Source organism: Muntiacus reevesi, chromosome 17 (genome assembly GCF_963930625.1).
Source record: "Muntiacus reevesi chromosome 17, mMunRee1.1, whole genome shotgun sequence".
In the NCBI taxonomy this organism is placed as follows: Eukaryota; Metazoa; Chordata; class Mammalia; order Artiodactyla; family Cervidae; genus Muntiacus; species Muntiacus reevesi.
This window is the reverse complement of record NC_089265.1, coordinates 8,163,215-8,189,796: the sequence shown is the minus strand read 5'-3', so window position 1 is coordinate 8,189,796 and position 26,582 is coordinate 8,163,215. Positions and strand designations below refer to the sequence as shown.

The following is a 26,582-nucleotide window of genomic DNA, read 5'->3' as shown; positions in this document are numbered from 1 at the left end:
CTCCACGGCTCCCTTGCTGCGGAAGTCAGGAACGCTCAGAGTCCACAGCCTCCTGGCTCCCAGCTGAGCGACTCTGGACAGGCAGAACACACACGGTGCAACTCTGCTTGTTGCTAAAGTCTCCCGTGTGCAGAATAACTCCTATATGCCAACCACACTTTTAAATACTCTTCTGTGTATTAAGATTCCCCCTCAGGTGACTTCCCTAGTGATCCAGTGGCCTAGACACTGCACTTCCAATGCAGGGGGTGTGGGTCCCATCCCTGATTGCAGAAATAAGATCCAATGTGCCATGCAGCCCGATCAAAAAAATAAAAATCCTCATCCTCAGAACTGTTGTGTTGTGTGAGCCGCTCAGTCATGTCCAGCTCTTTGGAACCCCAAAGACTAGTTCGATAGACTCCTCTGTCCATGGGATTCTCCAGGCAAGAATACTGGAGTGGGTTGCCATGCCCTCCTCCAGGGGATCATCGTGATCCAGGGATGGAACCTGGGTCTCCTGCACTGCAGGCAGGTTCTTTACCACTATGCCACCAGGGAAGCTCCCCCCCCCCCCAAAAATCCCTCCTCATCTTCACAGTAGCCCTAGGATTCAGATCTACCACTGGGCCTTGTTTACAGATTGAGGAAACCATGGCCTGTGGTCACAGGGCTCCGAAGGGGTGAGACTCTATTCACCCCGGCCTGTCTGGTCTAGATGGAGGTAGCCCTGAGCCCTTGGGTCACCCTGCCTCTGGACACTGTCCAAGACAAGGACATGGGCCCACGGGTCTCATACCTGGGTTCAGGTATCACTCACTCTTTGAGGAGTTGGATCCAGCTGGTTCAAATTCTGTGTCCTCCTTGGTCAAAGGGATTTCTAGAGAAGGTTAGAGAGTAAAAAACCATGATTTCACGTTGCAAAGACTGTCAAGGCAGTACATCAGCTCTTTATCCTGGAGCCTGGAAGAGCAATGGGGCAGTGAAGGAGGCTCCCGCTTGCTCTTTAGAGTGTGGTTCTTCCACCGGGAACATGGAAGCCATCGGTCGATAGACCACTCAGTCACACACAGTATTAGGCACCCACGTGTCCAGGCATATCACTATGATCAAGGCAGACATGGTGAATGCCTCTTTGGCGCTTGCACTGGGGTAGGGAAGCCAGCAGCAGACAGGAGATGACAGGGGGGCGAACCTCACTAAGGGGAAGCCCAGCGTTCCGTGCTGCTAACATCCTCTTTTTTAGTTGGAGTATAGTTGCTTTGCAGGGTGTGCTAGTCTCTGCTGTACCACCACCTGAATCAGCGGTGTGTGCATGCATCCCCTCCCTCTCCAGCCTCCCTCTCACCCTCTCGGTCATCACAAAACACCGAACTGAGCTCCCTGTACCATACAGCGGCTTCCCACTAGCCATCCATCTCACTCACGGTGGGGCTTCCCTGGGGGCTCAGCTGGTAAGGAATCCGCCTGCAATGCGGGAGACCTGGGTTCAATCCCTGGGTTAGGAAGATCCCCTAGAGAAGGCAACACCCACTCCACTGACTATACTGGACTGTATAGTCCATGGGGTCTCAAAGAGTTGGACACGACCGAGCAACTTTCACTTTCACTTTACACAAGGCAATGTATAGATGTCAATGCTGCTCTCTCAGTTCATCCCACCTTCTCATTCCCCTCCCTGTGTCCGCAAGCCCTGTCCGTTCTCTGAGTCTGCAACATTCTCCAGTTCCTACGGTGGTCAAGGGGGCTCTGTGCTCTAAGCTATTTGTTTGCAGTCGTCTCAAAGAGCAAGATGAGCAATGGATATTCTCCGCTTGCATTGCTGGGGTGAGTATAGTACTGGGGACAGACACAAACCTGCAGACAGTGAGAGGACAGGATGATCTACTTGAGAAAGGGCGTGTGGTCCCGCGGAAAAGGTGACGATGGAAAGGGCAGGGGTCTAACCTGGGGACCATTGCCTCATGCCGCCTTTGGAGGTACCTGGTCCCCTACACTCATCCCAAGGCCACTACACAATACAGGATGACAGGCTTTTAGCAATGACATTCAACCAGCATGAGATGGTGAGAACACAGGAAGGGTGGGCCCTTGCTAAACAAAGAATAAGACAGACAAGCTTTCTGAACGACTCACCATCAAAGCTTTTTACAGCCCGACAAAACAGGCTGGCCTTGAGGCCAGCCTGAGCCACTCTGCATTCAGAATAAATACAGATTTCACTCCAGAAACTTTGAGGTGCATCGGAGGTCTTCACTGGAAGGTTTCTTGAAGGGGAGAAGAAGAGAGAACGTTGGATTCACATCCACACTTGACACAAGTCATCTGGTAGCAGCCCTCTTTCCCAAAATGCACGTTTCACAGCAGCTGCTCAGCTTCATCTCTCTAGATCTTCCAATTCCCACCCTGCCTGGTCTTCCTCCCCCACACCACTCCTGCCTCTCCCGAGGGCAAAAGCCCTTCCCCACCTTCTTCTCTTCCCTGGCTATTGTAAATAGTGCTGGTAAGAACAAAAATGTGGAATCTAGAAAATGGTACAATAAATCTTAATTTTGTTGAATTGGTTCATGGTGCTTTTCAGGTCTACTATGTTCTTCTACTTTTCTAAATATTCATTCTATTAATTTTTGAGAATTTAATATTAAAACTCCAACTAAAAATCTTAATTTATCAGCTTAAAAAATGATTGTAATATATAGTGAAACTGGACTTCCCTGGTAGCTCAGTGGGTAAAGGATCTGCCTGCAATGCAGGAGACCCCGGTTCAATTCTTGGGTTGGGAAGATCCCCTGGAGAAGGGATAGGCTACCCACTCTAGTATTTTTGGGCTTCCCTGTTGGCTCAGATGGTAAAGAATCTGCCTGCAATGTGGGAGACCTGGGTTCGATCCCTGGGTTGGGAAGATCCCCTGGAGGACGGCATGGCAACCCATTCCAATGCTCTTCCCTGAAGAATCCCCATGGACAGAGGAGCCTGGTGGGCTACAGTCCATAGGGTCACAAAGAGTTGGACAAGACTGAGCAACTAAACTACATGTAACAAGTAACTAAACTACATGTAGCAGAACTACATGTAGCTTTGTTCTATATTTTTCAAGTCTCCTGTAAATGTATTAGCATACTTTCATAATTTAATAAAGAAAGAGAAAAAACAAGAAAAATGGTACAGATGAACATATTTGTGAAGCAGAAAGAGCAACACAGGCATAGAAAATAAACGTGTGGTTACCAACAGGGGAAGGGGAGGTGGGGGGAATTGGGAGCTTGGGACTGACATCTGCACACTTTGGATACTGCGCATAAAATAAATTACTAATGAGAGCCTACCGTAAAGCACAGGGAACTCCTCTCAGTGCTCTGTGGTGACCTGTGGGAAGGAGTCCGAAAGAGAGGGGAATGCATGTGTACGTAGAGCGGATCCACTTTCCAGCAGAAACCAGCCAACACTGTAAAGCAACTATACCCCAGTGGAAATGTGAAAAAAGAAAAAATTGCTTTCCACGTGCTATGAAAGCTAAGTCAGAAATCTGGCTTTGACTTCACTGCCGTGAAATGAATATCTCAGTGATTCCCAGGGTTGGAGTCCCATAAGGAGAGAACCGGAAGGGCTGTTACAAAGATGAAAAATCTGACACCCAAAGAGGAAGGCGAGTTGCCCAAGGTCACCCAACAACTTCGCGGCAAAGTCAGGTTTTGAGTTCCGACAGCCTGATTTGGTCGCTGGCCTACAAGTCTTGGGGAAGGACCCCATGGGCCCAGGGTTCAGCCGTGGTCAGCCGTGGTCACCCACTAAGGGGTCACACAGCCAAAGCCCAGCAGGCACAGAGAGCCCTGCGGGGAATGAAGTGCCTTGTGCGGGCTTAGCCTCTGTGCTCGGTAGACACGGCTGCAGTGAGGAGCAGGAAGGGCTGTGGCCTTGGACCTACAAGTCCCAGACCATCTGTGGGGAAGGACAGAGCTTGTGGGCTCTTATTCGAAACTCCTAACTTCTTGCAAACCAATACTTACATAAAACGTAAGACAATTTGGTCACTAGAAAAATGAACCACAAAATGAACATATAAAATACGAGCTCAAACTTGTATGATTCATATTAGATTCAACTCATATAAAATCACCCTGTTAAATGGCTCTGAAGGTTTCTAAACGTTTCCTCTCCATTTCTGACCTTATCCTGGGCCAGGAACAAGTTGTTTGCTGACCAGTGGTGGTCTGTGTTCCACTCTTGGAGAAGTATTTCCCTGAAAGATCCAAACTTGAATTACTGAGAGGTAAAGGGCTTCCCTTGTGGCTCAGCTGGTAAAGAATCTGCCTGCAATGTGGGAGACCTGGATTCAATCCCTGGGTTGGGAAGATCCCTTGGAGAAGGAAATGACTGCCCATTCCAGTATTCTGGCCTGGAGAATTCCGTAGACTGTATAGTCCATGGGGTTGCAAAGAGTTGGACACAACTGAGAGACTTTCAATTCAATTCAATTCAAAGGGCCACTGCAATGAGCAGCCCCTGGCCCACAGTTAGAGAAAGCCCATGCAAAGCGACGAAGACCCAGTGCAACCAAAAATAAATACATAAACTTTTAAACAATTTAAAGAAAAGACGTAGTGGGCCCCTTACTTTCTAAAGTCTAGGAGCATCACATTAAAATATGGGTTAGATTGAAATGTGATGCATGAGTCATCATTTGAATTGAGACTCTACAGACTTATGTATTATTCATTGTCTTGAGCAATAAAAACTCACAAAATGCCAAAGTGCCCTCAGGCCCCAGAATAGCTTAATTGGGCACCATTGCTCTGTGCTGCGAAGCGGCTATTTAATTCCGAGTTCTTCAGTTTTACATCAGAACAGGCCCAGGAAGAGGCCATTTTCCATCTTTGGTCCCTGGATCCTCTGCTCGAGTGCGGGGAGCATGTAGCATCCTTCCAAAGTGCTGTCCCCGGATCCCCCAGGGACTCAGGTGCTGGGTGAGCAGCTGCTGGCGCAGTTGAGGAGGCGAAAGGTCCTCTGGGGTGGGGAGAGGAGAGTCAGATCAGTGTCACCCACACCAGGGAGGCAGGCAGGCAGGCAGGCAGGCCTGGGTTCTCTGCTCTGAGCTGGCCTTGATGGCCGTGGAGGGTCAGGTCCAGAACTGCCCTGGCCGAGACTCAGGCCTTGGCCCCAGGAACGTGAGTACCTATGTCCCAGGTGCCTGGTCTGTGAAACGGGGGGACTGTCCCATGCACTGCCGAGGCCAATGCCAGGCCGTGATGACTCAGATGAAGTGATGCAAAGCCAGGTGTGGGTAACACTCAGGAAAACCCAACTTCTGCATGGGGCAAAGCTGAGTGACAAGACCTCAGGCTGGGCTGGGGGAGCTTGGGGAGCTCTCACTCCTCCTCCTAACCCTCCCTGGCCTGGACTTGAGTTTCGTTGAAGTTCTCTGTTCAACTTGAATGCCACCCATGACGGGGAAGTCATCCCCCACGGGAAGGGCTTCTCAGCTACGTACAGCTTTGACCTGGAGAACAAGGTCTCAGGTTGAGCTGCATCAACTCCCCATGGGTCTCACCCCAGCACTGGGTGAAGCTCCTGGGGGGCCACCCAGACAGACGTGGGCACCCTCGAAGACCACTCTTCTGACCTCAGGGAGTCCTGGCTTCTGTTAGCTGCACATCCCAGCTCCCTGTCACATCTCCTAAGTATACTTCTACAATCGGCAACATCTTGTCACTCAGAACACACTCCCCGGGGAGATGTCTTCTAGGGTGAGAGCCATCCCCCTCCTGCTGCTGTGGGGTCTCTTTGTGGACCCCAAAAGGGGGGCCCACCAGATCTTCCAGAACCATAGAGTGTGTGTGCAAAGCCCACCTCAGTGCCCTCAACTGCCTTCTTTTCTTTTCTTGACACCATGACTGCCCCTCCCTGAGTCTGGGGCCCGGCTGGTCCTCCTGTTCCTCTTACCGACACCCCTACTCTGGAATGGATTTGCGACTAAAGCCTCAAGCTCTGCACTTCGCCTCTCTTCCGTTTCATCCTGAGCGATTCAGCCTCAAACCCCCGATGTGGCACGGAGCGCTGCTGTGTCCTCAGTTCAAAGGCAGGAGGGTCTCAGGACTGCGTGGGGCCAGCGGGATCCACGGGAAAGGGGGCCCCCACGGGGTGGGGAGGTGGTCAGAGCCTGCCTGGGGCCACAGCATGTCCGTATGGCAGCTCGGGTGACGCAGAAAGTCAGGGTCCAAGACAGGGGTCCCTGACCAGGGGGCTTGACATCAAGGAACATTCTACGAAATAGCCGGAACAAAATCTACAGCAGTACTGAGGCTGTGGAAATCAAAGAAAAATGGAGGAATTGTCCCAGGAAAAGAAGACCAAAATGAAGTGACAATTCGGGGTAGCGCATCATTCTAAATGGATCCTTTGACTCTGAAAGACGTCATCAGGCCAGTTGGTAAAGCCTCAGTGAGGTCTGAGGATTCCGAGGATGGTGTCCTTGTTTGTAGACACGTACACGTGGATAGAAAATCAGGTCAGCAACTTGCTCTCCAATGAGCAGGAAGGAAAAGGCTTTCTTATATAACTGTACTTTCTATTTTTCTGTAATTTTATAATTGCTTGAATTTTTTTTTTTTTTTTAGAAAGTAGACAATTTCAGAGCTGGCAATGAATGGGAGATTCCCTGACCCTCCACTGTATTTATGAGAAGAGGACAAAGTTGCAGAGAGGTTAAAGCGACTTGAGCGTGGTCACACAACTGGTAGGTGTTAGTCGTGGTTCCCAAATCCTCCTTTCAAGTCTTATGATTGGATCTAGTCTAAGTGCTTCATTTTACAGGTTAAGAAACTCGGATGCCAGGGTCGTGAAGAGATTTATCCCAAAATGAGCCAAACACATTTCAGGTGGCAGGTTAATTTGGACAAATTTGGAGAGTCTTTTAAGTGTCTGAAGTTGAATTCTGGGTGCTGGTCTCTTCCATCCATGTGCCCAGAAAATTCTCGTAGTGTTGGTCTGAAGACATTCCTCTTAGACAGGAAGTCCTCTGCCGCTTGCTGGGGGTTTTCAATTTGTTGTCAGACAAAGTGGTTACAGTATATGGAGCTATCTTGCCTGCAGGGGTCTGTATGGGCTTCTGGGGGTTTTCTGCCCTCCTAGTCGCTGACAGCCTGAGATCTTGCCCTTCCATGAGGCAGCCGTCAGCCAGCCTTATCTCCGGCAATTCTGAAGAGGCAGAATAGCATCCGGAGCCTCTCTAAGGAGAGCACAGGCCCATGGAGAAAGAAGGTGAGCGGTGCCTGCTGGGGGGCAAGGGCGGGAGCTGAACTGTGTCCCCAACATTATCACGGTGAGGTTCTAACCCCCAGGATGTCAGAATGTGACTATAGTAAGAGATAGAGCCTTTCGAGAGGTGATTAAGGTCGCATGAGGTCCCTGGAGCGGACCCTGATCTGACATGATGGTGTCCTTGTAAGAAGAGAGGATGGGGACACAGACAACCCTGTGAGGACACAGGGAGAAGCTAGTTGTCTGCACGCCAAGGCGAGAGGCGCAGGAGAAACCTGACCTGCTGACACCTTGACCTTGGACATCCAGCCTCCAGAGCCGGGAGAACATGAACTTCTGTTGTTGAAGCCCCCGGTCTGTGGGACTTTGTTCCAGCCTCCTGACAGATTAGCACAGCAGGAGTGAGGAATGCTGGAGGAACGACTTTTCTACAGACCACAGTTTCTTTGCATAGATCCCCTCTGCCCACGCTAAAATGTCACCTTCCCTCAACAACCCCACCAGGTGACACTCTTCCCACTGGGACCCAAATCAACAAGCAGGGAACAGTATGCTCAGTCTGGAGTCAGAAGTCCAGCACATCCACTCAGGAGTTGTGTGGTCTTCTGCAAGTCACTTAACCTTCCCGAGAAGGAGTTGTGTGGTCTTCCGCAATTCACTTAACCTTACTGAGACCCAGGTTCCTTATATAAAAATAGGATTCATAGTTTCTGCCTTAGTCTTTCAAAGAACTGTTGAGAAGCTCAAATGTAGAAACTAATAGAAGTAATAAAGCAGGTTATACATGCAATGGATTGCTACTAATGAGAGTAATACCATAGTTGGGGCTCCCCAGGTGGTGCTAGTGATAAAGAACCCACCTGCCAGTGCAGGAGATGTAACAGACATGGGTTCAATCCCTGGACTGGAAAAGATCCCCTGGAGGAGGGCATGGCAACCCACTCCAGTCCTCATGCCTGGAGAATGCCTTAAGCAGAGGAACCTGGTGGGCTATGATGCATAGGGTTGCAAAGAGTCATACATGGCTGAAGTGACTTAGCACAGCACACAGCACGCAATACTATAGTCTTCATAATTTTTAAAATGTAGTCACTGAATTTCTACTTCAGTTAGAAAATGAAAACACCATCTCCAGAATCTATAATCCAGGAGGGAATATGAGAGTTACACATATAAAGCTATATAAAGGATGGCACATAATGAAATGCAGTCAAAAAACAGAAATTGTTTGGTCAGAGGAAGAAAGCCATCACAATCCGATGTGCGTTATTGTTGCTCATTCATTCATCAAACACTTCCTGGGAGACTTTATGTGCCAGCCTGTTCTACCCCTGGGATAGAACTGTGAACAGAACTGCAAACACTCAGAAAGCCTAGGTACTAGGCTAGGTTCAGAGTTTGGCAGAATGAATGGGACTCCATTAGGTTATTCAAGGGGAGGGCTTCAGAGGTATAGGAATACGGCCAACAGACTTGGTGGGATTGGCCCAGAAGCGACTGCAATTCCCAGATACGGCCACCAGATGGCAGAGTGACTTCAGACAAAAAGTTTATCCAAGTTTGGGGAGAAACTTCTTTCTTCCTCCAAATGAGGAATGCTTGCACGGGTTTGGGATCCCCCGGAAGTCTAGGGGAGCAGAAGATACAGACTTCAAGGGTGAGAAGGAAGAAGAGGCTCCTTGCCTGATAACTGGTGGGAGCTTTCCAGAGCCACTGGAAAGGCCCTCAGAGGTGGGGCTCCGGGCTCAGAGCAGCCGTAGCCAATAGATATTCTTGAGGGAGCCTGGCCCCTGGGGGTCCTCTCAGGACGTGGAACTGACGAATGGTCCCCCTTGCTCTGTGGCTGGGTCGCTTGGGGGTCCTCTCTTCCCTCTCCCCTAGGGAGCCAGGAACCCTGCCCCACAACTCCCCTGGTGCTAATCTGCAAAGCCTGGGGGCTCCTCCTCCTGAGACGTCAGGCAGGGTGCTGTTGGAGGCAGAAGCCCTGATTTGGCAGCCCTGATTTGGCAGAACCCCACTGCCTGAGCCTCCTTACTGTGCCAGAGTGTAAGACTTGGATCCTCAGAAAAACGAGTTTTTCCTCACTGTCCCCTCCACACAGCCCTCCGGGTCATATATCCATTCAAAACTTTCATGAATGATCTACAGCGCCACGCAAGGGCCTTCCATTGTGGCTCAGTAGTAAAGAATCCGCCTGCCAAAGCAAGAGATGTAAGAGACTCGGGTTCGGTCCCTGGGTTGGGAAGATCCCTTTGGGGTAGGAAATGGCAACCGGTTCCAGTATTCTTGCCTGGAGAATCCCATGGACAGAGGAGGCTGGCTAGCTACAGCGCAGGGGATCTCAGAGTCAGACACGACTGAGCAACAACATAAACACACACTGCCAGTCTGTGTGTGGGGACCCGGGAGTCCATGAGACAGACCATTCACAGAACGGGCTGCAAACTAGACTCCAAGGTCTGAATCCAGGCTGCTGCCCGTGTGTGTTCATATTGTCCATGGCTGCTTTGTTCTATAAGGCAGAGACGAGCAGCCGTTACAGAGACCATGTGGTCCACAGTCCTAAAGTATGTGCTATAGAGAATGTTTGCTGACGGCCCATCTGCGGGGAGAGACAAGGAAGTGAACAGAGGATAACATCACTATAAAGAGAGCTGTGATGGAGGCGGGGCCACGATAAAGGTGGGCGCAGGTGAGAGATGGAGTTGTGTGGGTGAGCAGACAGAAGAAAGAAGATATGGTACATACATACAATGGGATACTACTCAGTCATTAAAAAGAATGAAATAACGCCATTCGCAGCAACACAGATGGACCTGGAGATTACCATACTAAGTGAAACAAATGAGTCAGAGAAAGACAAATATCATGATACCACTTACATGTGGAATCTAAAAAAAAAAAAAAAAAGATACAAATGAGCTTATTTATGAAACAAAAGCAGACTCACAGACTTAGAGAAAGAACTGATGATTACTTAGGGGAGCAGGGTTGGGGGGATAGATTGGGAGTTTGAGATTGGCATGTACACATTAAACACACTATATTTAAAATATATAATGAACGAGGACTTACTGTATAGCACAGGGAACTCTGCTCAATATTCTGTAATAGCCTAAATGGGAAAAGAATGTGAATAAGAATAGATATAGGCGTAAGTCCAACTGAATCACTCTGCTGTGCTCCTGAAGTTAACACAACATTATTAATCAACTATGTTCCAATATAAAATTAAAATTGTTTTAAAAAGAGGAAAAAGAGAGAGAGAGAGTTGTGTTAGAGGCAGGGCCGTGATGGAGGCGGGGGCAGATGAGAGATGAAGTTGAGTGGGAGGCTGGGTGGGGGAGCACCCAGGTGGGCCCGTCTTTTAGGACCCCCGGGGGCCCCTGAAGCAGCCATGAGGAGCCACTGAAGGACCTAGAGCAGGAGTGGCAAGATCCCATGCCAGGAACCACTGTGTGGAAAGTGGAGGAGGGGGAGAGAGCCGCAGAGCCGAGGCGCCCAGTAAGAGACTGTGGTGGCCCTGTCCAGGACAGAGAAGAGAGGCCTGCAGGGGCCAGGAGCTGTGGTCATGGAAAAGGATTGATCCCGGCAGGCTTCCTAGTGTGGGGGATGGAGAGGCAGGTCAGGGCTGAGTCTGTGTCCAGCCGGCATCCCCAAACTCTGGGGTCTCACGAGGCTCACCAAACAAACCCTCCAGATGCGGCTTGGGGGAGCCATGTAGATCACTGAGAGAAGTCCCTCATTCAAAGGAGGGGAAGCGAAGTCGGAGGTTTCCTGGTGTGAGTTTCCATGCTCTGGGCAGGGGCCTCCTGATGTTAGGGTCCATGCTCTGCACCCCTTTCCGGCTGAGTGTGGGATGCCTGGCATTTTCCAGGAGCTTCCTAACCAGTGACATCGGCATAGGCCTCTTAGGATGCTCTGTGGGTGGGCCCAGGGCTGTTGTGAACTCAGGGAGCCTTAAAAACCCAGGGCATCCCAGCCCCAGTCCTTTCAACAAAAGAGAGATAAAGGCTAAGCCTATCTCACAGATTTCCCCAAGGTGCCCAGGGTGGTGCAGCAGAGCGACAAGACCAGCCCTGGGGGCTGGAAGCGAAGACCCCCACGCGTATGGGAGGTCCGAAATCCTCAGTGTGTTTACTTTGGGCCACACTTCACAGCCTGGGGGACCTTAGTTCCTTGGCTAGGGATTGAACCCATGCCCCCTACATTGAAAGGCAGAGTCTTAACCACTGGACTTCCAGGGAAGTCCCAAGCTTCAGGTTTTATTGTTATTATTTTTCAATCAGGTGCCCTTTGCATTCTGTTTCATCATATATCTTTTGTGTTTTGAAGTAGAAGAAAATTTTAAATTACTAACAGTAACCTCTAAGAAGATGCTTCAGGAACATGTGTCAGGGTAGTTCTGGCATCTCCCACTCAGCCAGGCGGGGGTCTGGGGCAGGAAAACAAGGATGCAGCTGCAGCCTGGAGAGAGGGAGACAGCTGTTTACACTGATATCACAGCAAAGATGTAAGGAGGGACAGCCCAAAGCTCCCTGACAGTAGGGACACACCTTTCAGCCCTGGGTCCCCTTGGTTACAAGGCCCTGACACAAAGCATTTATACATGGTGAATATGCCTCAGATCAATAATGAGGAGAATGATAGAATGCCCCAGGCCGTGAAACAGCTAAAGAATGGCCAGCTGCTCCCTTCTCTCTGTAATTTCTCTAAACTGCAATTTTCTTACCTGCAAGGTGGAAGTAATGACCCCTTCCTGCCTAGCTGTTAGTCCGGTGGCAAGGCAGTAAGGCAAAGTTCCGTTCAGTCACTCAGTCGTGTCCAACTCTCTGCAACCCTGTGAACCGCAGGACTCCAGGCCTCCCTGTCCATCACCAACTCCCAGAGTCTATCCAAACTCATGTCCGTTGAGTCAGTGATGCCATCCAACCATCTCACCCTCTGTCGTCCACTTCTCCTCCTGCCCTCAATCTTTCCCAGCATCAAGGCCTTTTCAAATAAGTTAGCTCTTTGCATGAGGTGGCCAAAGTATTAGAGTTTCAGCTTCAGCTTCAGTCCTTCCAAAGAACACCCAGGACTGATCTCCTTTAGGATGGACTAGTTGGATCTCCTTGCAGTCCAAGGGACTCTCAAGAGTCTTCTCCAACACCACAGTTCAAAAACATCAATTCTTTGGCTCTCAGCTTTTAGTCCAACTCTCACATCCATACATGACTACTGGAAAAACCATAGCCTTGACTAGATGCACCTTTGCTGATAAAGTAATGTCTCTGCTTTTTAATATACTGTCTAGGTTGGTCATAACTTTCCTTCCAAGGAGTAAGCGTCTTTTAATTTCATGGCTGCCATCACCATCTGCAGTGATTTTGGAGCCCCCCAAAATAAATTCAGCCACTGTTTCCACTGTTTCCCCATCTATTTGCCATGAAGTGATGGGACCAGATGCCATGATCTTAGTTTTCTGAATATTGAGCTAAATTTAAGCCAACTTTTTCACTCTCCTCTTTCACTTTCATCAAGAGGCTCTTTAGTTCTTCACTTTCTGCCGTAAGGGTGATACTGTCTGCACATCTGAGATTATTGATATTTCTCCCGGCAATCTTGATTCCAGCTTGTGCCTCTTCCAGCCTTTCTCATGATGCACTCTGCATAGAAGTTAAATAAGCAGGGTGACAATATACAGGCTTGACGTACTCTTTTTCCTATTTGGAACCAGTGTATTGTTCCATATCCAGTTCTAACAGTTGCTTCCTGACCTGCACATAGATTTCTCAAGAGGCAGGTCAGGTGATCTGGTATTCCCATATCTTTAAGAATTTTGTTCGTTTGTTGTGATCCACACAGTCAAAGTCTTTGGCATAGTCAATAAAGCAGAAATAGATGTTTTTCTGGAACTCTCTTGCTTTTCAATGATTCATCGGATGTTGACAATTAGATCTCTGGTTCGTCTGCCTTTTCTAAAACCAACTTGAACATCTAGAAGTTCACAGTTCAAGTATTGCTGAAGCCTGGCTTGGAGTATTTTGAGCATCACTTTATTAGTGTGTGAGATGAGTGCAATTGTGCAGTAGTTTGAGCATTCTTTGGCTTTGCCTTTCTTAGGGATTGGAATGAAAACTGACCATTACCAGTCCTGTGGCCACTGCTGAGTTTTCCAAATTTGCTGGGATATTGAGTGCAACACTTTCACAGCATCATCTGTGAAATAGCTCAACTGGAATTCCATTATCTCCACTAGCTTTGTTTGTTGTGATGCTTCCTAAGGCCCGTTTGACTTCACATTCCAGGATGTCTGGCTCTAGGTGAGTGATCACACCATCATGGTTATCTGGGTCATGAAGATTGTTTTTGTACAGTTATTCTGTGTATTCTTGCAGCCTCTTCTTATATCTTCTGCTTCTGTTATGTCCATACCATTTCTGTCCTTTATTGAGCCCATCTTTGCATGAAATGTTCCCTGGGTATCTGTAATTTTCTTGAAGAGATCTCAAGTCTTTCCCATTCTGTTGTTTTCCTCTATTTCTTTGCACTGATCGCTGAGGCAGGCTTTCCTATCTCTCCTTGCTCTTCTTTGGAACTGCATTCAAATGGGTATATCTTACCTTTTCTCCTTTGCTTTTCACTTTTCTTCTTTTCACAGCTATTTGTAAGGCCTTCTCAGACAGCCATTTTGCCTTTTTGCATTTCTTTTTCTTGGGGATGGTCTTGATCCCTGTCTTCTGTACAATATCACGAACCTACGTACATAGTTCATCAGGCTTTCTGTCTATCAGATCTAGTCCCTTAAATTTATTTCTCACTTCCACTGTATAATCGTAAGGGATTTGATTTAGGTCATACCTGAATGGTCTAGTGGTTTTCCCAACTTTCTTCAATTTAAGTCTGAATTTGGCAATAAGGAGTTCATGATCTGAGACACAGTCAGCTCCCGGTCTTGTTTTTGCTGACTGTATAGTGCTTCCCCATCTTTGGTTGCAATCTGATTTCAGTGTTGGCCATCTGGTGATGTCCATGTGTAGAGTCTTCTCTTGTGTTGTTGGAAGAGGGTGTTTGCTATGACCAGTGCGTTCTCTTGGCAAAACTCTATTAGCCTTTACCCTGCTTCATTCCGTACTCCAAGGCCAAATTTGCCTGTTACTCCAGGTGTTTCTTGACTTCCTACTTTTGCATTCCAGTCCCCTATAATGAAAAGGATATCTTTTTGGTGTATTAGTTCAAAAAGGTCTTGTAGGTCTTCATAGAACCGTTTAACTTCAGCTTCTTCAGTGCTACTGGTTGGGGCATAGGCTTGGGTTACCATGATATTGAATGGTTTGCCTTGGAAACTAACAGAGATCATTCTGTCATTTCAAAGATTGCATCCAAGTACTGCATTTCAGACTCTTTTGTTGACCATGATGGCTACTCCATTTCTTCCATTTCTTCTGAGGGATTCCTGCCCACAGTAGTAGATATAATGGTCATCTGAGTTAAATTCACCCCTTCCAGTCCATCTTAGTTCGCTGATTCCTAGAATGTCAACATTCACTCTTGCCATCTCCTGTTTGACCACTTCCAATTTGCCTTGATTTATGGACCTAACATTCCAGGTTCCTATGCAATATTGCTCTTTACAGCATCAGACCTTGCTTCTATCACCAGTCACATCCACAGCTGGGTGTTGTTTTTGCTTTGGCTCCATCCCTTCATTCTTTCTGGAGTTATTTCTCCACTGATCTCCAGTTGCATATTGGGCACATACCGACCTGGGGAGTTCCTCTTTCAGTATCCTATCATTTTGCCTTTTCATGCTGTTCATGGGGTTCTCAAGGCAAGTGGTTTGCCATTCCCTTCTCCAGTGGACCACATTCTGTCAGACCTCTCCACCATGACCCGTCCGTCTTGAGTGGCCCCACACGGCATGGCTTAGTTTCATTGAGTTAGACACAACTGTGGTCCTGTGATCAGATTGGCTGGTTGTCTGATTGTGGTTTCAGTCTGTCTGCCCTCTGATGCCCTCTCTTAGCGCCTACAGTCTTACTGGGGTTTCTCTTACTTTGGACGTGGGGTATCTCTTCACAGCTGCTCCAGCCAAGAGCAGCCACCACTGCTTATGGACTTCCCAAATAGCTCAGCTGGTAAAGAATCTGCCTGCAATGCAGGAGACTTGGGTTCAATCCCTGGGTTGGGAAGATCCCCTGGAGGAGGGAAATGCTACCCACTCCATTATTTTGGCCTGGAGAATGCCATGGAGTCACAAAGAGCCGGACACGACTGAGGAAGGCAAAGGAAACACTTCAAAACCTACAAGACCAGTTGCGATACACAAATAGCACCATTATCCCATAGAATATCACTACAGTAAAACCCTGCCGTGAGGCCCTTAATGGGGTGGGGGAGCTGAGAAATCCAAGGCCCTAAAATGCAGAGTCGTGGAGCGCTGCAAAACAGAAGAATGAATGAGGGAGCCTTGGGTCCCTGGTAGTGTGTCGTCTCTCCCAGCACAAGCTCTTGTTTGGCGCCACCTGGTGGCACCTGTCTACCCTGCTTAAGAATCAAAGATTCTAGGTCCTGGGACTTTTCCTGGGACTTCCAAGACAGATCCCTGGAGGGATCACGAGGTCACAAAGAGTCGAACACGATTGGGCGACTCAGCGCGCGTGCACACACACAAGCTCTTCTGAAGAAGTGATTTTCTATTCAAAACCTGTGTCTTCCATGTGATCTACTTCCCAAAGGGTGTAACGTGTTACATGTTCAAGTGTTTACATGTGTGTATGTGTACATGTGTCTGTGGGCATGTGCACATTTGTGTGTTTAGGGGATGAGCCACGCTCACTTATCCTGTCTTCTGTCACATTCAGATACTCTCAATCCATCAACTATTTCCACTGAGACTCGTCACCCACTCCAGCCCCCCACTGCCATCGGCCGGCCAAAAGGGACCATCTTCCCTCCAGGACTGCTTTGAACATCCCCACCATGGCCACTTTCCCTTACTGTTTTGCTCCTTTTTAAGAAGTTTTATGTATTTATTCTTGGCTGGGCTCGGTCTTCGTTGCTTTGCGGTCTGTGTTGCATTGTGGGTTTCTTCTCTAGTTGAGGCAAACAGAGGCTACTCTCTTGTTGCAGAGCTGGGCTTCTCATTGCAGTGGCTTCTCTCGCTGAGGAGCCCAGGCTCTGTGGTGTGCAGGCTTCGGCAGTTGTGGCGCGTGGGCTCAGTAGTTGCAGCTCCCGGGTTCTCAGAGCACAGGCTCTGTGGTCCACGGGCTTAGCTGCTCTGTACAGTGTGAGATCTTCCCGGCCCAGGGATCAGACTCATGTCTCCTGCACTGGCAGGCAGATTCTTTACTGCTGAGCCACAGGGAAGCCCCGCTGTCTTCTTATTTCAGAGCTCATGCAGAAGGTCCTTGAAGTGGTGGGCTTGGAGCACCATCCAGTCTCCCCTTCCTTCTGGGAGGACAGTGGAGGGATATCCTTTAACAGCAGTCTCTGCTCAACACGCAGTAAAGGTCATGCTTCACAGCTGAAGGTCAAAAGGCACAGGAAGCAATCCTTCACACAGGGCTTCTTACAAAGCTCCCTCTCACTTGTCTGCTCTCCTCACAAGAGGATAACTGTGAGGCAGAAACACCAGTGACTTAAAAATGCACTCATTTATTCACTCACTCACTCATTTTGTTATTGAGTCAGAGTGAGTGCTGAGCGACTCACTCTGGGCTGGGAATCACAGCTTTTTGCTGCTGTTCATGTTTTTTTTAGTGTCCTCTGAGATGTCACTTTCTTTGAGAAACCTTTGCAGTCATCCCCAAGGAGTAGTTGGGTGATGTGCTCCAGGCTCTCATAACTATACGCACCTCTAGGGTGCTCCCAGTGACCAGGTTTTAACTACCTGTGAACTTGCAGAGTGTCTCCTTTAGAAGAAACATCCTTTCTCCAGCACCTGCCCCTGGTGGGCATGCAACAGAAGCGTGGATGAACGAAGGCATAAATGGATGAATGAATTCATGAATGCAAGAATGAAGCTGTGTGGGCTAAGGCAAAGTGAAGGGGGCTTGGAGTAGGAGGTGCTTCTCTGGGGTCCAGCCAGGCAGAGAAAGAGGTGGGTCCCCCTCCCTGGCTGGAATTTCACTCCTTTCGCTGGTGGTGAAACAAAGGAGAAGAACCTCATCTCCTAGTGGTTAATCACAAGCAACAGCTCCCAGCATACAGGCAAAGAACCCAAACTGGAGCCCAGAGAACTAAACCCCTGAAGTTCCTGCAAGTCCCCTGCATCCCACAGTGGAAATAGATTTTGATCATTCCTCTGTAACTGGGCAATTTTCAAAGAGAAAAGAGAGCCCAGACCTCAGTCTTAGGAGCACATATTCACCCCTGGGAGGCCTTTAGGGAGACAACAAGGCCATGAGGTCCTCCCTGAGTGGACTCCAGAATTGCTGCCTCTGGAGCGTTTTGGGGGGATTCCTGAGACTCCAAGGGCTTAACAGGGAAGCCTCCTGGAATGGAGGCCTGGGGCTGTAGGTGTGAGCCTTGATGGTCCCAAATGTGCTGACGTCATCGGCTGGAATAGAGCAGAAACTCACATCCACGCAGTGGATGCTCAGCCCCATGAAATCTGTGAGGCAGTACCTAGACCCGTCCTTGGGCAGTATTTTCTTCTGCTCCTAGGTGGCAGCTGTCCGTGGTTTTACTGTCACTACCAGGGGAAGACCCCAGGAGGGGACGATGCTGGTTCAGAGGGTGGCTCAGGCCTCAGGCCACCTGGGCTATGAGTCTGGAAGCTCCCTCAGCTGGGATCTCCTCTGTGGCGACCCCAGACCCACCCTTCTCACACCAACATCTTTGTCTCCAACAGATGTGACATTTGCATTCCTTTTCTGGGTCTCCTGCCTGGACCTTCACTCTAAACTGGCCTCTCGGTCTAACACTTGTCCCCAAGTCCCCCAGATCTCAAGGGGAAGAAGTTGTCTTTCCCTCTAAAGCAGATATCGTCCTCCTGTTTCTTTAAGGTCACTTGTTCCAAGTCCTACAAAAATTTCCCATCGGACCGCTCTTCCGTCTTTCCCTTGTCCCTCACCCCTCACATGGCTGCCTGATCTTGGCATAAGCTGTCCTCTCCCGGGGTCCAGAGTCAGCCTTTCCTCTTCCAACAGATTCTGTTGTCAGCATCAGACACTATTTCCCAAAGAGGGTTCCCAGGGTCCCACGGAATGCACTGTATTCAGGTGGGTTTGAGAAACTCCCTATCTTGGGGATATGCAACACGTGTTAGCCCAGGAAAGGTCTGGAGAGTCCTGCAGCAAAGGCTGCTGCTCAACCTAGGAAGACCCAGGCTTCCCTAGGCTTTCGTGACCTCGGAAGACCTTTCTCCATGTAACACTTGTGATCATCCCCCAAATAGCAGAGGCAGAGGCCATTAATAATGAGAGGGCTTCCCAGGTGGCACTAGTGGTAAAAAATCTGCCTGCCAATGCAGGAAACATAAGAGACGCAGGCTCGATCCCTGGGTCAGAAAGATCGCCTGGAAGAGGGCATGGCAGTGCACCCCAGTATTCTTGCCTGGAGAATTCCATGGACAGAGGAACCTGGTGGGTTACAGCCCATGGGATCGCAGAGAGTGGGACGCAACTGGTCACAGCACAGCACAGGGTTAGGGTGGGGGGCCTCCTCTGCCCCTCCTCCAGCGAGCTGCCAGACACCTGTCCCGTGTGTGGCCCTGGCCCAGAGGCTCAGGTGCATGGCCCCAAGGTCAGCACACCCAGGACAGACCCTACTCAGCAGAAAACCATGACCCCCATCCCAGCACCTCATGCTCCTCGTCTCCCAAAGCCCCCCAACATCCCTGCACAGACCCTCCCCACAAACCCCATGGCCACCCCATTCCCACACTCACTCCCTCTCCTCTAGGGAGCTCCCCATCACTGTCCCTCCACACACACACACCCCCCAGCCAGGGGCTATCCAAAGGGCAAACCAAAAAAAAAAAGGGAAACCAAAGCAAACAAAAGAATTCCCCTGACCCCCCAATACACACACATACAAAAGAGCAGGCTTGTGGGAAGAGGAAGCTGCCCCAGCACCTAGCCCTGGGGGTGGGGGAGCCGGGCTCCCCCATTGTTCTCTGCCCAGGCCTGTGATGACAATCCCAGCCCGGACAGGTTGCAGCCCCCCTGCCCTGCAGCCAGCGGCCCCCCTCTCCTCCCCACCTCGGCTCCTGAGAAAGACGCCTCAGAGCAGCTGTCATAGGCCCACAAGTGGTTCCCACAGGAGGAGGAAGTGGAGGCTCACAAAAGACCGGGCTTTTCCCTGAGGAAGCGGCGCTGGCCTTTCAGTGACAGCCTCGGGCGAGGACGAGGGACAGGGCAGGCCGGGGACCCAGGGGACCGGCCCAGGAGAGGAGCCGGCTCTCGGAGGAAAGACGGGCATTGTGAGCCCTTGTTTACGGGCGCGGGGCCCTGACCTTGCTACTAGTCAACAGGCCCCCCGGCCCCGCCCCCAGCAGCCTCCCGCATTGTTGTGGCTTCGGCCCATTCATAATTTTATTTGGGGGTGGTTGTTTTGTCGGTCTCCAGCCCCTCCCCCAACTGGCTCCCTTTCAGCATTGTAACCCAGATAAAAAGGCAAGATATCCTTCCCTTTTCCTGGACCTGGCTTCCTACCCTGGCCTCGCAGGCCTCGCAGGCCTCGCAGACTCTGTTAACCCTTCCAGCAGCGGAGGACAGGGCTGTCTAATCACAGGCCTGCGAAACAGGCTGAGTCCCTCCCCCAGCCCCCACCCCGTCTCCCCACCCCGCCACCGCCCCTCTGCTCCCGTACCTGCTGGGGGGCAGAAACCCAGGGTCCCAGGAAGGGCTTGGGAGCAAAGCACTTTGGGATCCCAGAGCCGGGGTGTCAGAATGGCTGAAGAGCGAGAGGATGCAGAGGTGCAGAGTGGGGCCATCCCGAAAAGGGCTGACACCTCACCAGCTGTCTTTGTTAGTCGCTCAATCATGTCCGACTCTTTTGCGACCCATGGACTGTAGCCTGCCAAGGTCCAAGGTCCGTTGGCACCTCGCTCCAAAGGGTTGCCCAGCAAGAACACTGGAAGGAAAGGAGAGGGTTACTCTCTCAGTCTTTTCTGACTCTTTGTGACCCCATGGACTGTAGCCCACCCGGCTCCTCTGTCCATGGGATTCTCCAGACAAGAATACTGGAGTGAGTTGCCATTTCCTTCTCCAGGGGATATTCCTGACCCAGGGAGAGAACCTGCATTTCCTGCATTGGCAGGTGGATTCCTTACCACTGAGCCACCTGGGAAGCCTGCCTAGAACTGGAGGCCTAGTTCATATCAATCAAGGATGCTTCCCATTGGGACATTCTTGGCAGTCAAGGGTTAAACCTTTGCCTTCCAGTGCAGGGGGTGTGGGTTCAATTCCTGGTCAGAGACCTGAGCTAAGACTCCACACACCTCAAGGACCAAAAACCAAAACATAAAACAGAAGCAATTGTAATGAAGGAGGAAACAGACAGAACAGGCTCCATCTTGAAAGCAAGACTCCAGCTTGGGCTGGACTGTGGACTTTGAGCTCTATGCCCAGTATCTATGGAAACGACATGCCAACTGGAAAACCAGGCCCCCCAGATGGAAGAGCCCCAGGGCTTGTACCTAGACTCTCCATAGCCTAAAAGAATACCCTAATTATCTGTGTACCAAATAGAATCATAAATTCTATTATGCTTATTGGGATATGACCACAGGCCTATTGATAATTATCCACTGTTAACTACCTAGGCTTAAGGCATATGAATATCGGGTTAACTTTGATTGTATTTTTCCTTTCCTTTGTTCAGACTATTTCAGGGTATTTGGGGAGGTGGGTTTGGGCACGTACACTTAGGGTATATAAGGTTTTCAGAAAAACTGGTTAGGGTCCTTGGCTAAGAGGAGACTCTGCCTTGGGCCCGCCAGTGAAATAAACTGCACTCCACTATCTGCATTGTCCTTCTGAGTGAGTTTGTTTCCCAGGACGCGTGGCTACACCACCATGAACCCATGTCTCGAAGCGGAGCCTGGGCATGAGAGTGGGGCCGCCAGAAGGTGCCCAGGTGCCACTGAGACCAGGCGTCCAGGGCCAGAAGCTGAAGCTCACCCTGTGACCAGCTCAGGGCCGCACGGGGAGCCCAGAGCAAAGCCAGGACAGGCACTGAGGCTCTGCACTCCGGGAGCGGAAGCCAAGGCTGGTGGCCCCTGTCGGGGTGAAGCCTTCAGCCAGAAGGTGGTCCCATGGGAGCTTAGAGCTCCTTCCACACTGAGATCAAAGCTTGGAGGACTTTGGACTTCACCCTCTTGCTCTGCGTGGTTTTCCTTCATGACACCCTGGGTAGTTAGACCCATTTCTTCCCCGATCTGGTCCCTCACACCTCACACCTCCTCTACTTGATCCCTGGCTCCAGCTCAGGATATCACATGCTGCCTGAGCACCCAGCCAGCTGGTTCCCACCCCTGGAATTACTTCCCTGTCCTAACAGGCCACCTCCCACCTGCCCCCCCCCCCCCACCAGTCCACTTGCCTACGTGAGGCCCTGTCTAACTCTGAAACAGCACACGTGCCCCCAGGGACGCCGCCCTGAGGGTCCCAAGTGCCCTGAGGGTTTCCTGACTCTGCAGCCACCACAGACCCTTTGCAGTGTCTTATTCGCCTCCACAGAGGTATCATATCCCGGAGCTTCCGCCATTTAGGTTTCTGCCCTGTAAGTGATGGCTCAGATAATAAAGAACCCACCTGCAATGCAGGAGACCTGGTTCGATCCCAGGGGCAGGACAATCCCTTGCAGAAGGGAATGGCAATCCACTCTAGTGATCTAGCCTGGAGAATCCCACGGACATAGGAGCCTGGCGGGCTGCAGTTTGTGGGGTCGCAAAGAGTTGGGCATGACTGACTGAGCACGCATGCATATGAATTGGGGGGGGAACACGATTCAGCCCAGAACAGGGGGAGTAGTCTGTCTCTAAGATCATCTTGAAGAGTTCACTGATTCGAAGAATAGTCGAGCAGATAAAGAAATAGAATAAAAATAGAAAGGAAGGATAGAGGGATCTGAATTTGGAGACTGGGGTGGGGGCTAATGTCCAGAGAGGCACGTTTCCCACCTCAGTCATCTCTTCACTGTATAACCTGTTGGCATCTTGGGCAGCCTGAAGCCCACCATGGCCATCCATGGCCTTTTGTGAGGGTCTCAGTCAGGTCTGCGTACAAGGTAATGATATTTGTGACAGTGACGTAAGTGAACTGAAAGGGAGTAGGGCCCACTCTGGGGAGATGCTATGAAAGAAGTGGCCCAACTGGGGATGGGGAGAGGTGTATGGGGTTTGGACACTGAGGGATTATGGATGCCCAGAAAGGCTGCTAATCCTGACCCACCAAGGTCACAAAAATGTGAGGTTAGCAAAAGTCTTCCTAGGAATTCAAGATCCCTGATGGGGAGCCGGCATCTCCCCCAAAACTCCCTTGCCCAGGTGTGCATGTGTGTACATGCAATGCATGTTTATGCCTCAGTGTGTGTGTGTATGCTTGCATGCATCCATGCATGCATGTTTGTGTGTATCCTCATGCACTGCAAGTGACCGAGTATCCCAGATGAGGTGAGGGAAGATTTGGACCCAGCTGGAGTGTGGAGGCTGCAATTCAGGCCCAGGGTTCCTTGCACCTGAGCGGCCCCAGCAAGCATCCAATAAGCACCTGGTTTTACCTTGGAGCAGGTAGGGGTCCCAGCTTCTCTCCACAGCCTGCCCCTTCTGCAGAGGCTTCTTTCTGGCTCCTTGTGGGTCTGTTTGCTCTTCTTCAGAGTGACAGGGACCAAAAGGATTTGAGAGAGGGGACATCTTCTGTCCAGGGTCAATGTGAGGGGTTCTGAGAAGCCCTTACACCCCTCATGTTGCTCTGGAGTCCAAAGACACACTCCAGTGAGTTCCTCTGTGTGGTTTTCTGGGGCGGATGGGGGGGTGGGGGTGAGGGAAACTGTGGAGTGCAAGGACAAGCTTCCGTGAGTTCCTCCGTGTGGTTCTCCTGGAGGGTGGGGGCGAAGACTGCAGAGTGCAAGCCATCCGCCTTCTGCAGCCTGGCCACGAGCGCTGGCCATGGACATGAAAGCCAGAGGGACCAGAGCTGGGCTCCTGGCTCAGCAACTAGGCAACGTGGAACTGCCGGCAAAGTCTCTGCCTCCCAGTCTCCTGAAATGTAGAATGGGGCTCTCTGCGCCTGCGGGGGAACTGTGCGGTGATGAAGGAGATAAAGGAGCTAAACCTGAAGCTCAGAGTAGGTGGGGCAGCCCCCCACCCCCACCTCCGCCAGGGGTCGCAGAAAGCAGGGTGAGGGGCTTAGACTCCGGAGTGCCTGTCTCCACCCACCCTCTGTCTGTCTCCAGAAATCTCTTTGTTCAGTTGTCCCACCCCAAGGCTGCCTCTTAGCCAAACCTCCAAAGTCTGGGATTAAGATGAAGTTGAATAACCAATGCATCATTTCCACTTCCAGCAGCCCCCAAACTAGCAAAATCCCGGATCTGAAGTAAAAAGGCAGAGGCAGAGGTGCCTAGACCCTTCTCAGAACCAAGGGCAGCCAGGGGTCTCCCAACCTCACAGAGCTTCACCTCCCCCGTGCTCTCAGATAGCGGCTCAGAGGCCAGGGATGCATCCCGCCGACCCCACTTCTCACCTCTCTGTTCCACCCCCCCCCCCCGTGTCCATCCCCCACACACTCATTCCCTTGACCTCACACATTCATTCCCTACCTCCTGAGCCCCAGCCCATGGTAGAGAAGAAGCCCCACACCCACCCGGGTCCTCCCAGAGTTAACTGCCCACTCTGCTCCTCCAGCTACAAGCAACTGAGAAAATGTTGAAGAACAAGAAAGGCCAAATGCCCACAGGCTGCTCCATGTCAAGCCTGTCATTCCCAAAGCACACCTCCATCCTAGACTCAGAATCAGAAGACAGCGGAGTGAGGGTCTAGACGCTGTTCTCAGCTGAGCAGAGCCCCTCCTACCAGGAACCAGGAGAGAACTCACCTGTAGGCAGGGAGGTGGGTCACCAAGACCCCGGAAAGAAAGCTGGGATGTCCCTGGCAAACCCACTTCCCAAGCCTGAGGCAGGCCTGTGACAAAGACTCAGACCCCTCCGAGCCGTCTATTCCACCCAGCCTCAACCCTGGGCTTCTGTCTGTTCTTTCAGGGTCTAGTTTTAGCGAGAGTCTGGCTAAGTCCATTTGCACATTTGACATCTAATCTCTCTTGACATCAGATTAAATTCCTCATCCCCCGAGATTTCCCAGTTGATAACCAGCCACCCCAGGCCTGCCTTCAGGGAGAATCATGCTCTCGGAGCCTTTAAGCAAGAATCCCACTACCCTTGATATTGCCTCTTAGAGATCTCCATCCACTGACCCCTCCCTGCCAATTGCTCCTCGGCTAGAAATCCCCACATATTCATGTGATATTCAGGGTTCAGCCCCGTCTGTCTCCCCTATTGCAACAACCTGGACACTGTCACAATAGTCCTGAGGTCTGAATGTTCATTTCTTTACCAGTTAATATTAAAAGCAAAGAAGAAGGAAATGGCAACCCACTCCAGTATTCCTGCCTGGGAAATCCCATGGACAGAGAAGCCTGGTGGGCTATGGTCCATCGGGTCGCAAAGAGTCAGACATGACTGAGCTTGCAGACATTAAAAGCAACCAAGCAAACATGTCTGTTCTGCTGGGGTGGCTGTGTTGAAGACAGGTGCTGGCTTCTGAGTTTTACGAGCTGTACAGCCGGCCAACTTTTGAGGAACAATCGTGAGGATTATTAAACAATCCACAGAGTCGTGGCCAGGCGGAAGGTTCCAGGCTCTATCTAGGATTTCCCTTTCAGGGACAAGAATTTAGAGACGAGGACAGACGTCTCAGTAGGTCCAGGCGTCAGCCCTGGCCCTGACCCCCTCTGATGGAGTGGAACCCCCACTGCGTTAGAGGCTAGCAAAGCTGACACCCCTTTATTATGGATATGACTCGGAAATGAAACCTGAGCTCGTGGTCACCCGTTCTCTGAGGGTCTCTGATCATCAGGGGGTGCTGCCCAAGGCCGTCTGTGGAATGTCAGGGGCTGTGGTTCCTGCTGGCCTGGGGATGGGCTGAGCTGGTCTTACCCCCTTGAGACAGAGACTTCCCTCCTGGGCCACGTTTGAGGAAGATTTGACCATGTGCTGTTTGACTCAGAATTTTGGAACCAAAAGAGACCCTAAATGCAGGCAGAGCTCAGAGACACTCTGGGTTCAGCTCCAGGCCGCAGAAGTAAAGCGGCTATCACAATAAAGCCAGTCACACACATTTTTTTGGTTTCCTACTGCATATAAAAATTATGTTTATACTATACTATAATGTAGTCTATTAGGTGGGCAATAACATTAAATTAAAAAGCCAGTATCGTATCTTAATTTAAAAATACTTTCTTGCTAAAAAAAATAATACTAACCATCATCTGAGCCTTCAGAGTCATCATCTTCTTGCAATAGTACCATCAAAGATCCCTGGTCACAGAGCACCAGCACGGATATCATCATAATGAAAAGGTGTGAAGAACTGTGAGAATTACCAACACAGGACACAGAGGCACCAAGGGAGCAAATGCTGCTGGAAAAATGGTGCTGATAGATTTGCTCGATGCAGGGTTCCCACAAACCTTCACTTTATAAATAATAATAAGAGTAAAAGTGATATCTGTGAGGCACACCAAAGTGATAATATACCTCTATGTGGCCCACTCCCTCCTTTGACAGTTGGGAGCTGCAGCGTTGGGTAAAGAGCCCCCACCCACCCAAAACCAACCAGTTAAGATGCGGGCAGAGCCAGGTTAGCATCCACACCTGGGTCCTTCCAATGGGCAGGCTCTCACACAGTCTTCTCCAGAAAGACTCAGAGATGGAGCTCATAGTTATTTTTCCCCTTGGCAGTTGGGAGAAAACTACCCTAAGTTTTCTTTGTGGGAGGAGGAAAAAATAAGAACCTGCAATTCAGCAGGGAGTACAATTTTAAAAATAAGTCTCCGGGCCAGTGCATTTAATGCCGGCCCCTTGGGGATGCAGGGCCCATAACTCAGGAGCACAATGGCTTTTCTTGTTGTGAATGAGTGTGAAGTGCCAGCAGAGGAAATAGGAAGCCCCCAATGCAGCCTGAATGGACCTGTGAACAGGCATAATAAAAGTTGTCCTGGATTTCCGCTACCACCAGGTGCTTCCGCCGGGACTTGTATTCATTCAGGGCTGGGGGGTGTCCACCGTGCCAAACCTTCCCCGCGACCCCGGCCCCTGCTCACTCTCCTGACCTCACACATCCAATAGGGGCCCCTCGGGCC

General features: G+C 50.4%; 1 protein-coding gene across 1 annotated transcript in view; it reads left to right on the top strand.

Moving 5' to 3' along the window:
* The window catches only part of PRSS55 (serine protease 55), a 55,362-nt gene that overhangs the window by 15,415 nt on the left and 13,365 nt on the right, over positions 1 to 26,582 (top strand). The window contains exon 7 of the mRNA XM_065908422.1: positions 698 to 788. Coding sequence (XP_065764494.1) covers positions 698 to 788 — 91 coding nt within the window. The remainder of the gene's footprint in view (positions 1 to 697; positions 789 to 26,582) is intronic.